Here is a 15,102-nt window from a genome sequence, read left to right on the forward strand (position 1 = left end):
TCAGGCTAAAGCAGAGGATGTAATGCGTGTGAAGCAGCCATAGCGCTGTGTTTACATGGGGCAGAGCTATAGAAGCTGCACACACAGTGTTTTACAGAGTCCTTAGTGGACAAGGAGCTGCACACAGTAAAGCAAGCAGTGGTACGTTGCATGGTTGGAATATGGGATGCCGCTGTCTCCAGAGGTCAGTCATTCTGGCATTGTTCTTTTGTTCTTGATCTACCAACAGGCAAAACCTGGGCCCAGGTTTCCTTCCCCCTGTCGAATTAATGCACCCAGACCAGCAGCCTTCTGATGTTCAGTATTCCACAAGGGGTATCTACCCGGAGGAAATGCCATCCGTGGCCCGGCCGCGACCAGTTGGAAGCACCGCAGGTACTTGAATGTTCCTTAAGCTATTGCGTACTTGCAGTGACTCTCTCATAACCAGCTGGCCCCATTCCACAACTCAAGCATTTATTGTGAGCAGATGTGGCTGCATCTAGAATGCAAACAAGGAGCTTGCTAGAATAATAGAACCAAGAGAATTGTAGAGTTGGAAGTGACCCAAGAGTCATCTAGTCCCATGAAGTCCCCTTGAACTCTGAGCATGTGTATCCTGCATGCATGGACCTGGGAAGGAACAGGATGGCTGAAGCTACTTATAGAAGGTGCTCATTGGTCTCCTAATAAAAGGAATGGTAGGGTACCTAACATAATGCATTCTTAGCTGACTGCAGTTACAGTGCACATATATATGTGTGTTCTACTTCCACAGCCAGAGACATTATGCCTCTGAATACTAGCTGCTGGGAATCACAGGTGGGCAGAGTGCTCTTGGGCTCATGTCCATCTTGTAGGCTTCCCACAGGTGTCTGGTTGGCCGCTGTGAGAACAGGATGCTCAGCTAGATGGGCTAATGTCCTGATCCAACAGGCTTATCCTATGTTCTAAATACTAAGTTATACGTCTGGGTAGCTTTCAGAGGGCATCTAAAATGATATAGTGAGGACACCTGCCTAAATTCAGTAGGCAGGGACTTCCAAAGCACCATTGCTCAAAGATCGGCTCCTTGCAAATGTGCAATGAACGTTATGTGGAACTTGTAAACACAACAGTTTCTATGTGTTCTAAAGGGAGGTTGTTTCATTTAAAGAGGAAATGTACACATTTCATAACTGATTCCAGTATTCGAAGCAGGCCTGAGGACATCTCCAGGATACTGGTCTCAACTTCACAACTAGCCAGGAGTTATAGGCAAACCGGTGTTACATCTGTAGAGCTGAGTGTCTTGCAGTAAGCAAATATTTCTGCTCTTCCACTAAGGGCAAATCACTAGCATGCAAACCTTAAAACACACACACATTCTTTTCAATTACACATTAATAATACTTGCAATATTTATAGGTTCAGTGGGCCAGAAGTATTACCTGGTCTGTTCCTTACCTGTCTACCTCCACCATGCCTAATAGAACCCTAATGTTATACCACACAGAAACACCTTCCCATTTGCAAAAGAAAAAAAAGGACGTGCATGCAAATGGGTCCTTTTGCTGCCCTTTTGGGAGCTTTTTTTTTAAAAAAACAACGAAAAAAAAAGCTTTAGTTTGATTAAATGAAGTCAGACTTTCCTTTTCCTCACACGCCACTCCCCCCCCCCCCATATACTTGTTTTGATCCCCTGCTGCTGCCAGTTTTCATTTGCCCTTCACCCTTCTTGTTGCTGCATGGAAAGACCAAACAGAAAACAAACAAATATTTGCTTTTAAGGTTCTCAGATACAGCACCTCACTCAGGTGGGAATTGCTAGCAGGATCGGAGGTCAACAAGTGGAGATCCCCTCAGGCAGAGCAGGGCATGGCCAGCTGGGGGAACCCGGGTGGCCCCCGTATCGTGGAGAGGATGAATATGCTAGGAGAGAAGCAGTGAGTACTGTGCTTCATGTTTGAATAGTTTCCGAAGCAGTGTTCTGTTCAGCTGTTTCTCCCCCCTCCCCTTTTCCCATCCTGTGCTGCTTGGGGAACTTCCTCTCAAGACATCTCTACCTGCTCCTCTGACCTCAGCCTGCTGCTTTTGTCACTTTCGCATTCCAGCCCCCAAACTCTGCTTCTCTGTCCTCTTCATTATCACCCTTGGCTTCTCTCCTCTGTGCCCAGAGGATGGAGAGCCTGTGGCCCTCCAGATGTTGCCCGGACTCCAGCTCCCATCAGCCCCAGTCAGCATGGCCAGTGGTGAGGGATGATGGGAGTTGCAGTCCACACACCAGGGATGTTTAACAAACCAGTTGCGTTCGAGTGAGATTTGAATGCTGGGAATCGCAGGTGGGGAGAGAGCGCTGTGGAGCCCGTGCCCAGCTTGCAGGCCTCCCGTAGGCATTGGCTTGGCCACTGTGAGAAAGGCCTGACCCAGCAGGCTCTGCTTACGTTCTTATGTACCATCTGGATGGCCGCAGGTCCCCCACCCCTGATCCATGCTCTCGGTGGGCTCTGCTCCCCTGAAATCGCCTCATGAGACCACTGTAGGTAGAGAGCACTAACAACAACAACAAAGACACAGATCGTCTCGCTGATGTTAGTGGAGCCTTGTCAGTTCCTAACATCGGCTACGGAGTACGGAGTTGAAGTTGCCCTGAGCACAGCAAAACAAAATGCCATGTGTTTGCACAGGGATGTTTTAGTTTTAGAAACCAGTTGGGCAAGACACTACTTCTAGAACATGGGGTTCATTTTTTCTCAAGAGCAGACCCATTGAAATTAACAAACCTAAAAAAAAGTGGGTCACATGGGGTGGTTTGTTTTTTGGTTTTTTTGAAGTTGCCCTGAGCACAGCAAAACAAAATGCCATGTGTTTGCACAGGGATGTTTTAGTTTTAGAAACCAGTTGGGCAAGACACTACTTCTAGAACATGGGGTTCATTTTTTCTCAAGAGCAGACCCATTGAAATTAACAAACCTAAAAAAAAGTGGGTCACATGGGGTGGTTTGTTTTTTGGTTTTTTTAAAAAGGTTTTGAAGTATGATCAAAGCCCACGTGAACCTACTTGAGTAATAGTGGGATTAATCTGCACAACACGGTCAGTGCTGTCTTTGTCATGCTACCTTCACCTTTTGGAGAAGATCCCCAAAACACTGTTTGTTCCTTTTTGTAATCAGCCGTAGCTCACTAGTGGGTTCTCCCAACTCTCTGTTGTCTTGTCTCTTCAGCTCCTTCCTTCGTTGAAGGAAGACGCAGTACTGCCTGAAGTGCATTATTGCAAGCAATAATGGTGTCCCCATTCCACCCACCCTATCTGAGCCCCAAAATGGAGAAATAACTTCTAAAGAGACTCAGAAAAAGAATAAATCACAATGCATTCCTGGCTTCCCAAAGGAAAAGTTGGAACTCTCAACACTGCTGCTGATCAGACATGACGTTGGCTAGGGATGGGCAATTGGTCCCTATTATTGGGTCATGGAGGCAAACTTCTAGTAAGTGGTGTACCACAATAACCCTAGTGGAACTGGGGTCTTTGTGGAAGGGCCATAGCTCAGTGCCAGAGCACCTGCTTTGCATGCAGAAGGTCCCAGGTTCAATCCCTGGCATCGCCAGGTAGGGCTGGGAGAGGCTTCCACCTAAAACCCAGGGCAACTGCTGTCAGTCAGTGTAGGCACTATTGAGCTAGATAGACCAGATGATCTGACTTGGTATAAGGCAGGTTTCTCTGCTCCGTGACCCTACAATCTTGCCATTTCGTGCAACATTACACGGTTGCCTTCATGCAAGGAAGGGGGAAGGGAAGAGATTTGGAACACCCCATACAAATTTGGCCATCTGTCCCACCGTCTCTCCCTTTAGTATGTATTGTATTAACCCTGCAGGTGACACGACTCCTATTTTGGGAGAAGACGCTTGTGAGAGACCTGTTATTTCAGCAGACACGATGGTGGCTTTAGGTGCACCGGGGCCATTCTACAAGGAAACATGCAGCAGGCCTTGGGGAACACGCATTCTCCTGTGCCCTATATAGTTTCCTTATCACCATGTAAACCATAGCTGCCCAGCTGGGGCCGAAAGGTGGGCAAGTGCTCTGGGCAGATGAAGGCAGGAGGTAGGCGATGGGCAGGCCCAAGACTGGTGAAGTGCAAGAAGATAACCTGGTGGCTTCCCTCCAGTTCAGGGAAATCAATTTATCGGAAAGCTTTAGATCAGGTGGGGGCACTGGATTGGCCTTGTGACATCACCTGACTTTGTGGCCCAGGAGGATTCTGGTTTCCTGTGTGACATCTGCGGGGGCAGCACTATAGGCAGCCTGGTTTGAGCCCCACAGTCTCTGATACCAAGGTCCAAATCATCCATATATTTGTACTGTCCTCAGAAACACACAATTGAGTATCTCTCTCTCTCGCTCTCTTTCTTTCTCTACCACCTGCTGGTTCTAAATGGGTTAAACTCCTCTGTACTTGTTTGCCACGGCAATTAGCTGAATTTCTGCTGCTTTTGCATGCCCTGCCATTGCTAATATTGTTGGCTTAGTGTTGCTTTGCAGCCCTTTGTTGGTTGGTTCTTTCTTCCTTCGGCCTATTTTACCTGTACTGCCCAAGTTTTTGCAACTTCTTACAGTTCTGGTTTGTGTGTGCTCTCCTTTCAAGAGCACAGGGGGGTATTCTGATGCTGAAGCGGACGCGGTTGGTGTGCAAACATTGTTTAATTTTGATGATCAGTGCATGCATCGCCCATTCAAATGTATTTTGGTAAGGCTACTTATTACAACCCAACGACCGTCCTTTTGTTATGACTTCCCTTCATCTTACTCACCTTCATGCTTTTCAGAGCAAATTAATTCCCCTCTTCCCCAGTTTGGGTCTGTGGCTCTTTTTAGACAAGCCAGATGGCGTGTTATAAATTGATGCTGTCAGCCCTGCTGCAAAAATACATAACAGGCATGCACCTTGACGTAGTCGCCTTTTTGTGGTCTCAAAGCAGATGTGAAAACAGTCTAGGTATTAAATTCCTGATACAAATAGATGGTGCTTTCTGACCCACTGCACGGCCATTAATCTCCAGGTCACTGAAAACAAGCCCCGCACCAAACCCCAGTGCCTTTTGGCACACCTTGGAGGTTAGTGTTATTATGGGATAAGCAATTGTGGACTGGAATCCACTTCGTCAGATTTATGAATTTTTTAATCCTAATTTGGGCTGTGTGTATAAAATCACACAAACACACAGTTGTAGCGGGGTGGGGGGAGTGAGCAGTGAGGTCAGAGAGAAGTAAAGCACAAAAAATGTAGACGGTATGTAAAATAAGCCTACATACATGTAGCGTAAGTACAACGATCACTTCTTAATGCCTCCCCTCTGCATCCACGCACGTACATCATGAATCAGTACTGACTGTGGGAAACACAACACTCCTTGCTGTCTTGTCAGTCGGGCCACAGCAGATACATGTTTCAACCTGGAGGGTATAGAATTGCAGAATTGGAAAAGGACCATGAGGGTCAATAGTCCAGTCCCCGGCATTGCCTGAATCTTTTGCCTAGCCCAGTGGGGCTTGAACCCACGACCTTGAGGTTAAGAGTCTCATGCTGTACTGACTGAGCTTTGCTTCAGAGTCAGTCTTGATATCTACGAGGCAAGTATTTGGCCTTAAATGTATTATGATAGTCAGTCCAGCTGGGTGTTGTTACATCTGATTTATTTTAAATAATTTAGATTGGTTGTTGGAAATATTTTTGCGCTTATTATTTGTGCATATGCCAGGTTGGCACACTTATGCACACACCCATACATAAGTGACTACTGAAGAAGGCCTTTTTTCAAGAAGTGTTTGGTATCTTATCTATCTATACATACACACACACACACACACATCCTGGGCTTTGACATCAGGACCTCCTGTTAAAGAGCAGGCAATAATGGTAGTGGTGATGGTGATAATCGCATTTATCATAGAGCTACAGCAGTTCATTTTAATTTTGTTCTCTCAATTTGCTTGCTGTCATTATACATACCTGCTGGCTTTGTATATGCATCTGATGAAGCAGACTCTAGTCCATGAAAACTTACACCATCCTTCCTATCATGTTTTAGTCTTAAAAGTGCCACAAGACTCTGGTTTTTCTCTCTTTTTTTACTGTGACAGGCTATTACGGCTCCTCTCTGGAAGCTGTGTTTTAACAGTTGCTTGTAGAGCAGCCCTGAGACTCCAGGAGCACCAACATTTCTCCCAAATAATTGCATGCGTTCAAACTTTTCCAGTTTTGCGTTTCAGATCCAAGAGAAACTCACTTGCTTTCTTCTCTGCCTTGGTTTTTGTTTGTTTGGTCTTCTGCCTCCTCATCTTTTCACCTACGCTTCCCAAACAGAAAACCCAGTAATGCTTTGTGCCTTTCCCCAGACACATACGCCTGGACATCAAGAATATTCCTCCTCACCAGTATTCCAGATGCCGAGGACTTCGGCCCGACAGCCCTCAGCTCCTCCTGTGCAGCTTCCACACAGCAACCACCAGGGCCCGGGGCTCTGCTACAACACCAGCTCCACTGAGGACCTGCAGCCGAGTCACTCGTCGGCCTCTCTCATCAAAGCAATCCGAGAGGAGCTCCTCCGCCTCTCTCAGAAACAGACCGTTGTGCAGAACTTCCACAGCTGATTTGCCATGTCGCTGCAAATCTGCCAAGTGTATCTGCTTCCCGTGGAAGCTAGACTCACAGGAAATCAGCAGGAGCCCTGTTCTTCTGTCAGAGGAATGAGTGTGTACAATACAAGTGAAATGGGGCACGGTGAGAAAGAACTCTGCAGAATTGGCAGCAGCGTAAGAGAGAAATTCGTTCTTGAGGGTGAGGGAAACCTGGGAAGATGTGTCTTTGATTGGGATCTTTGGTTGGGACTGTTTCGATGACAGTCCTGGTCGAGAAGCCAAGCGCTGCAAGAGATGGCAAAGCCATCCCCTAACAGAGCAAAGCACGAGACTCCATGTTTGAAGAAGGAAAGTGAAGTTTGCAAGATGGAGTTATAGCTGTTTTCTCATGAGAGACTGCAAGAGTCTGATGGTTTCAAACACCCCCAAGAAGGTGGGACGTGTGCGCTGCTGATAAGTGTCACTTCGAATACACAAGAAGCTGTGTTGATCCTGTGCAAGCAATTAACTTTAAAGAAACCATTGTTAAGACTCCACAAATAAAAGACTTGGAGCCACCTGTTAACAAACCGGAACAATAATAGTTGTTGTTAAATATTGCTCTGTGCTTCCAAATGGAGCCGTTCTCTGCACTCTCCCTTGTTGTTCTTCTGGTGCTGAAGCTTCAAAATGTCCCTTCATCCTGATGTTTGCAAAGTTGAAAAGATGGCCTTTTTTAAAACAAAAACAAAACCCTAACTAACTAACTAACAAAAAAACCAAGGATATGATCATTTGTATTCATTCAGGCTCAGAGAAAAAAAAACAATTCTCCTTTTTTTAAAAAAGAAAGAAAGTAAAGACTTACTTGGTATTCATAATTGATAGGTGGAGATAGGAGGGGATGGAAATGTTTAAGGCAGTTTCACAAGTGACATGAAGACACTATTCTACATGGTGAGGACATCTCAACACCTGCATTAATGACACCGAAATTACACCTCAGGCAGTGGGGGAAAGGTGATGTACAAATGCTTTAAATAAACACAACTGGCTCCAGTTTTTTGATGAAAAGAGCATCAGAGAGCCCCTAGCTAGCCCATTACCCCTCCATTTTTCTGCCCCCTCCCCACCTTACAGTGGGAGCCAGTGTGGTGTAGTGGTTAAGAGCAGTGGACTCGTAATCTGGTGAACAGGGTTCGCTTCCCCGCTCCTCCACATGCAGCTGCTGGGTGACCTTAGTCACACTTCTTGAAGTCTCTCAGCCTCACTCACCTCACAAAGTGTTTGTTGTGGGGGAGGAAGGGAAGGAGATTGTTAGCCGCTTTGAGACTCCTTAGGGTAGTGATAAAGTGGGATATCAAATCCAAACTCCTCCTCCTCTTCTTCTTCTTCTTCTAACCTGAAAGGTGTATGCCAACGAGGGGAGAACATAGAATGTGTACATTTAATGTGCCTCCATGCTATTTCAAGTAGGTCACCTTCCCTTTGGCCCCATCCTCTGCTGCAGAAAACCAAGAGCCTTTCATATTGAAGCATTTCTCCACTCCTAATTCTCATCATTATTACCAGGGCATACTTGCAGCCAGAACTCATTGGAGCTCAGTTTCGGCACCTCTCAGGTGGGCACCATTGCCATTCTAAGAGGACAAGGGAGGTGTTCATAGTGAATTCCAGCACCTCTTTTTCTAGAAAAATAGTACTGATCATTACCATTAAAAAAAGGAGAAGCAAACATACTCCCAAGGGGTGAGCCTAGTTAATTGCTTCATCTTCAGAAAGGGTGGAGACAAGTCTGTTCAATATGATATTTGTCCACGGCTGACCCAACTAGCTATGAAACACTGGATGGGAATGTCAGTCCACTTCCTCATTGGTGCCTCAATTTTAAAATGAGCATCTTCTAGGACATGGTAAGCCAGTGGACAGCATTCACATGGCAGGAAAGAGGCAGAGGGGTTTTCCACAGTTTACACAAGAGCCAGCCCAAGTGTGCCACCTTGTATACAATTGATGGGGAGCTAAAGCTGATCTTGGTTCTCAGGTTAGTGAAATGTAAGGTATACATGGTACCAGACGTGCTTCTTTCACTTCATTCATTTCTTCCCATAAAAAAGTCATTTCCCACACACTGTGTTTTTAAAGTGTATTCTTTAGACATGTTAGGCATTCACTTGAAATGCAATGTTAGTGGAGGCTGATCTGTTAGGGCAAATGGGGCACTGCCCCGCCAACCTCAGTCTGCTCTCAGCCAGCCCCTGCTTGCCTTCTTACTTGCAACCAGCCCAGAAGGTGGCACTGCCTGTTATCTTCATCCTAAGTGTCAGTGTTGCTCTTGCGGAACTCAGCAGGGAGGAGGATGGGAACAAAGCTGGAATTAGTTTTGCTCCGCCTGTCGTTGGCTCTGGCTCCACCTACTGGTGGCCTCCCAGCCTCCCACCCTACCCACCAAAATGGGCACCAGCCCCCATTGATGGTAACATTCAAATTGGCCTTGAAAGGCAGTCTTAACATCACTTGTGAAAACTCCCTTTGTGTTTCAGCTGGGGAGGAGGGGGTGGTAGATTAAGCTTTTGTGTTAATTTGCCAAAAGGTCACGAATGCAGAAGTGTCGCGTTTCTTATGAGACTTAAAAGCGGCAAGTCTGTAGTTTGAAATGAGACGAGCAGGAGAGGCCAACCAGGATGATATCACAACACCAGCACTAGTTTGTCATAAACCACCCTCTGCATTTGGGTTCTTGATAAAGCCTACAAATAAAGTGTTAACCTTGTGATTAAAAAAAGGACCATTTTAGAATAACGAAAGCTTAGATTTCACCATTAGATGCAACCTCTGCATTTGTACGTGTTCCTACTGATAACGACGGTACATGCCATCCAGGCACTAGTTTTTACAGAATTTTAATTTTATTGCTAGTTGTGAGGTGTAATTTACTGTCCTACAGCCATTGCTTAATTGTAACCTGCGTAATAATAACGAGTGGAAATTCTAACTAAATTATTTTATTTGTTGGAGTGTATTTTTTCCCGTTTTTGTTTTTTAACTTAGACTAAATTAAAGCTAAAGCAGTGGCACAAAGACAGTCGAAAGCAGTTATTTGTGCGGAGGTGTGGCTTCAATGCATTTACTGTCTTAAGGTATTAATGAATGAACTGATGGTCTATCCCCTTGCTTGATTCACCAGTGTGTTTAACCTTGCTTTTTTGATCTTTGGAAACGCACTCCACATTGTATACCTTGACACACACACCCTCCATTGATGTGTTTCGAGCAAGAGTGCCAGTGCATCTTGGTTCAATCGGACAGAACGAGCTGATTCACATATCTTTTGCAGGTAGATCTGGTTCCTTTCCCATGGATACCATTGGGGCCCTGTACACGAGCTATGAGATCCACATGACAAATATCGATCTGTAGACTGGGGAAATTGAAATTGCTGAGCTCTTTGATGAAAATCCTATTCAGGGCTGTCTTAAGCATATGTGGCGCTGGGGTGCAAAGATCCGCCTGGCGCTCCCCCCCCCCCCCAGGTTGCCCAGTCCCAGGCGCGCAGGAGGGCGGAGCCAGCCGACCACCTCAGCGTCTCGCTGGCTCGGTCGCCCCTGAACTCGCGGCACTCCAACCAACGGGCAGGCTCTTCCCAGGACTCGACTCTCAGGCCCTGGACTCTAAGCCTGGCGCCCCTGAGAGCCCAGCACCCGGGTGCCTTGCACCCCTAGCGCCTATAGGTAAGACGACCCTGATCCTGTTGCCTAAGAGGGGCTGATTCATCATAGGTTGACAATAGATGTGTAGAATGAAGAACAGGCACAAGAAGCCAAGGCTGTAATCATATTAATATCCAATATTATCAAAAGCATGCAAAAAGTACCGTATTTTTTGCTCTATAAGACTCACTGTTTCCCTCCTAAAAAGTAAGGGGAAATGTGTGTGCGTCTTATGGAGCGAATGCAGGCTGTGCAGCTATCCCAGAAGCCAGAACAGCAAGAGGGATCACTGCTTTCACTGCGCAGCGATCCCTCTTGTTGTTCTGGCTTCTGAGATTCAGAATATTTTTTTTCTTGTTTTCCTCCTCCAAAAACTAGGTGCGTCTTATGGTCTGATGCGTCTTATAGTGCGAAAAATACGGTAATTTTAAGTCAATGGCAACACTCAGGCGCAACTTCATAACCCATGGTAATGAGAGCATGGATGAATGGTGTATCCATCTCTCCTTCCTTGACTCTCCTCTCTTCTAGTCATGTTCCAGTTTTGGTATGAAGATCCTTGCTGGTATTAAGCCAGAGTTCCTAACTTATTATCTTGTTTTGTTAACTAATCTTAGCCTGAAGTTCCTTGGTTCCTGTGTGAAGGGGTTTGCTGATAATGCAAACCAGGATCTCTGTGCTGAAGCTGGTGTGCAGTGGATGGAGGGGAGAGCCATAGGCACAGCCACAAACGAATATACAGATGTGGCCAAAGTCAGTTTGTGATGATATACTAAGGTGAATCCCATCAGTTAGCATGGAAGTGGCTAGCAAAGAGATGTCATTATCCTATAGTGTATTTTAATATACATCACAAAGTCAGCTCAGGCTAGATGCTCATGCACACTAAGTATATAACAAGGATGAAAGGACTTTGCTTTGACATCCACAAAGTGGGTGATCGGTTGGTTCTAAGTTGGTTTAGCTGTCTGGAGTAGCGTTAATAAACATTTCACCATACATTCCAGTTGGGTGGTATATAGCACTCTTAATGTACATTTATTTTAATTACGGGTTCTTTCTTCCTGTTGTGTGTTTGATAAAATACCTTGCGTGACACACTTAATTGCTGTTCAAGATAATGTCGAAATCCTGACTGTGTGACTTTTTATGCACACACAAGACTGTGGTATAAATAAAATATATAAGTTTTGCTTCTCTGAAAGAAATTAAAATGGGTATAGAATCCTCAGAGGATAGATTTAAATTATTCAAAATATCTATTCCTGATATTTGTGGGGGAGAGAACGGAAAAAGAAGGTACGGTATATATATATCGAGCTATCAAATTCCACCAGTGTTCCTTAATAGAAGCATTTGAATTGGGGGTTTTTTTAATCAGGCCATTTGGTTTAGTGGTGTTGTGTATACTATTTGAATGCAACATTTATAGTATTTATACAGAAAGAGCACTTGTTCTCACTTCTATTAATAAGCAGAGCATTCTGCATGTGGTAGAACTTTGCTAACTGTGTAGGCAGAGCTGTCCACGATGCTGTTCACATGTGAGTGAGTGAGCTCTGTGCACAAAAATTTGGGGGATCGAAGTAGTATTTGGAAGTCATATATAGCAGTAGAATGTGGAATCCAAACATCTAGTTGGGTTTCATCTTGAAGTCCATAGTTCTTTGCCACAACAAAGTGATGTACTTCGGACACGGAGTGGGTGGGTGGGTTTCACACCAGTGACTTCAACATCAAGGATTGGTCGAGGGAAAAAATAAAGAGTATACCCCAAGGTTGAAATAGCCCCTACTCGCATAATGTTTTGTACACACCAAAATCATTGAAGAACTTTCCTCGACATATCTCTCCAAGTTTAACTCCCTTTGTTACCAACTCATTTGTTACACTGAGAGTAAGGGCCAAGGGAGGCATCACTCAGGAGGTTGGTGTAACCTATCTACACTTTTAAAATTGAAATCTTCTAGGCCGCAGGTCTCAGCTAAGGAGCAATGAGAGAGGCCTACTTAACTCCTGCCTATCTCCCACTTAAAATCTCCCTCCCCCATTTCTTATGGAGTGGGAAAGCAGTTTAGGCATGGGATTGAGTCCAGTGGGTGGGAAGAGTTAAGTAGCCCCTTTTCACTCATGCCAAACTCCCATTGCCATTTCTTCATTGAATTTGTGGCCTCATTTTAAAAGAAGCATTGGAAGACTTGCCAGCATCTGTGTAACATCAAGACTGGCTCTAGCTATTCACAGTATTTCAATGGAATTGCAATGTTTCCGTGGCCTTTCTTTTTTTCCAGGCTCTCAGCACTTGCCGCCCTTTCTGAGGAAGTTAACCTTATGTCCCGGTATTCTCTTTGCGTTTAGCCTGCGCACAAAAGAAGTCCTTTTGTTTGCCAGTCTTCATCTCTGTGCTGAGCTTCCAAAGGGCAATCATTCTAAATTAAGTGGCTCAGATTGTTCAGTGGAAACCCCACGGAATCATCTTTCAGATCCAAATGCGGAGGTGAGGAGTTCATCCGCCACAGAGGTTAACAGGAAGGCTAAGAGAGATTCTTGTGACATGTACCTTTTGAGCACTTTTAGAAATAATTAATGATGACAGGACAATACTTTTTTGTAATCAATTAGGGACTGAAGAAGAATATGAACTTTTGTCTTTTCCCCCACCCCAACTTACTGATTATTGGTTTAGAGACACACAGTTCAAGAAAGAGATTTACAGAGTGAAAAAGATTCCAGGTGGGATGAGTATGATAAAGGCTTTTGGCTGGGTATATCACGAGAGGAGCAAGTGAAGGAAATGAGCATGATTGAACTTTAAGAAGATGGCAGCAGCAATCCTAACCACTTTCCACCTCACTTTTGTGAGGTGGGTGTAGGGGCCGGGGGGAATGTAACTAAAGACTTCGTGCAAAGCTTTCTTTGAAAGAAAATAATGTATGTTTGCCGTATTGAAAAAGGAACAAGAGGTCATGTATTCAATATGTAGCAAAATCTTCTGTTTAGTGAGTCTATATTAGTGCTGTGCACACTCAGAACCCAGGCACAACCAACCCCAAATCTGTCCCCAAATTAATTCAGGCACATGGCTAATTAGGCTTTTATTAAACCCTAAAATATGGTTGGGATGGGTTGTGGGAAGATGACACCCCACAGGATTGAATTCCAGTGTCCCCTCTCCAGATACTTCCCAGACAGGACTTCCCACAGCCCATTCTCAAGGTCCTGTTGCTACGGTAACCACCCAAATCTCCACTCAAAATGGGTTTTGTCCGTATTATTGGATTGTATAACTTAGGGCAGTACTTTAGGGCACTGCCAAATTGAGCTTCAGTTTGTCCACATTCAGTTTGTCACTGATCTGGGGCGTTGAAGTATACCTTCCATGGCCAACTGGACTGAGGTGAGTGTGGTCAGGATTGTGGCATCAAGCTCCATCTTTCCATAAGATTTCTTCTAGTTGTTTGGTGTTCAGGTTACAACAGCATAGCAGACAGTCTACAGTGGTACCTCGGGTTAAGTACTTAATTCATTCCGGAGGTCCGTACTTAACCTGAAACTGTTCTTAACCTGAAGCACTCCTTTAACTAATGGGGCCTCCCATTGCCGCCGCGCCGCCAGAGCACAATTTCTGTTCTCATCCTGAAGCAAAGTTCTTAATCTGAAGCACTATTTCAGGGTTAGCGGAGTCTGTAACCCGAAGCGTATGTAACCTGAGGTACCACTGTATAGGACTCTGAGGGACACCATAAGGCAATAGCCATACAGTAGTATGAAGCAAAAGGCCCTCAGCAGCACCTTCTGAAAATTTCCTCCAGGATGCTTTAGAGCCACAGCAAAACTGGTCCTCAAGCTTCACCCCTACCAAAAGGATATCAAAGTTATAAAAAGCCACAGAGAAGTCCAGCAGAACCAACAGGGACAAACTGCCCCAGTCCAGTTCCCAGTGTAGCTCGTCACACAGGGCAGCCAAGGTTATTTCAGTCCCAAACATTGGCTGGAAACCTGATTTACATGATAGAGTTCAAACCAACTTTACTGAGTGCAAAGCCTTGATATAGTTATTCCTGGACACACACATGAAACAATCACTCTTAGTGGAAATTTCAAACTTGGCTACATTCCAGCTGATCAGGTGCAACTGGGTCTTGATCTATAGCTCTTTGTACCTCAGTAATGAGATGTAAATTAACCCCACACCTGATTTCATTCCATTCAGGCCTGGGTGCTTAAACTCTGCTCCCAGCTGTAAGGCAGACTCACATGCCCATTCACATGTCAATTATCTCCTGCATTCGTGTGATGAAAAGAGTGTGCAAATGCGTCCTTGCTGCAATGGTGAGTTTTTTGGTGTTTGTTTTTAATTAGACTCTATCACTTCTCAGCTGTGTACTGAGCCTTGGGCAAATCAGTGTCCCAATCTAACTTATGTGGTGGAGCACAACTAGAAAACATAGTACTGTGCACTGAAAATTGAATATATATTTACTGCCAAGTCACTTGACATATTCCCTGATTTACGCTGGGCTTTTGTTGCAACGCAGTGTGTGCTTTTTTACCTCCAGGAGAAAATAAAATGCAGCATGTCAAATAAAACCTAGTTGCTCCATTCAAAAAACCGCAAAAAGAAACATTTACACAGAGAAACATTAGTTCTCAGATATTAGAGTTGTAGTTCAGCCTATTAGCAGCCTTTATGTAGGGTGGGTTAGATTTTGATTCAGAGAAACATTGAACACTAATGACTTTCTCCTCAGTGAGAACTAGGCTATAGTGACGGGCATTTCTTTATACATAATGATTTATCTGTGACAGATA

At 44.8% G+C, this 15,102-nt stretch overlaps 1 protein-coding gene across 5 annotated transcripts in view; it reads left to right on the forward strand.

The window, feature by feature from the left end:
* Nucleotides 1–9,661, forward strand: part of KIAA1549 (KIAA1549 ortholog) — a 111,498-nt gene extending 101,837 nt beyond the window's left edge. For 4 of the 5 annotated variants that reach the window (XM_028747609.2, XM_028747610.2, XM_028747611.2 and 1 more), the window contains 3 exons: nucleotides 230–375; nucleotides 1,750–1,904; nucleotides 6,359–9,661. In XM_028747609.2, coding sequence (XP_028603442.2) covers nucleotides 230–375; nucleotides 1,750–1,904; nucleotides 6,359–6,613 — 556 coding nt within the window. In that variant the 3' untranslated portion in view covers nucleotides 6,614–9,661. The remainder of the gene's footprint in view (nucleotides 1–229; nucleotides 376–1,749; nucleotides 1,905–6,358) is intronic. The other variant, XM_028747613.2, reaches the window with a different exon arrangement.
* The last annotated feature ends 5,441 nt before the right edge of the window (nucleotides 9,662–15,102 follow it).

Source organism: Podarcis muralis, chromosome 10 (assembly GCF_964188315.1).
Source record: "Podarcis muralis chromosome 10, rPodMur119.hap1.1, whole genome shotgun sequence".
NCBI classification, from domain to species: domain Eukaryota; kingdom Metazoa; phylum Chordata; class Lepidosauria; order Squamata; family Lacertidae; genus Podarcis; species Podarcis muralis.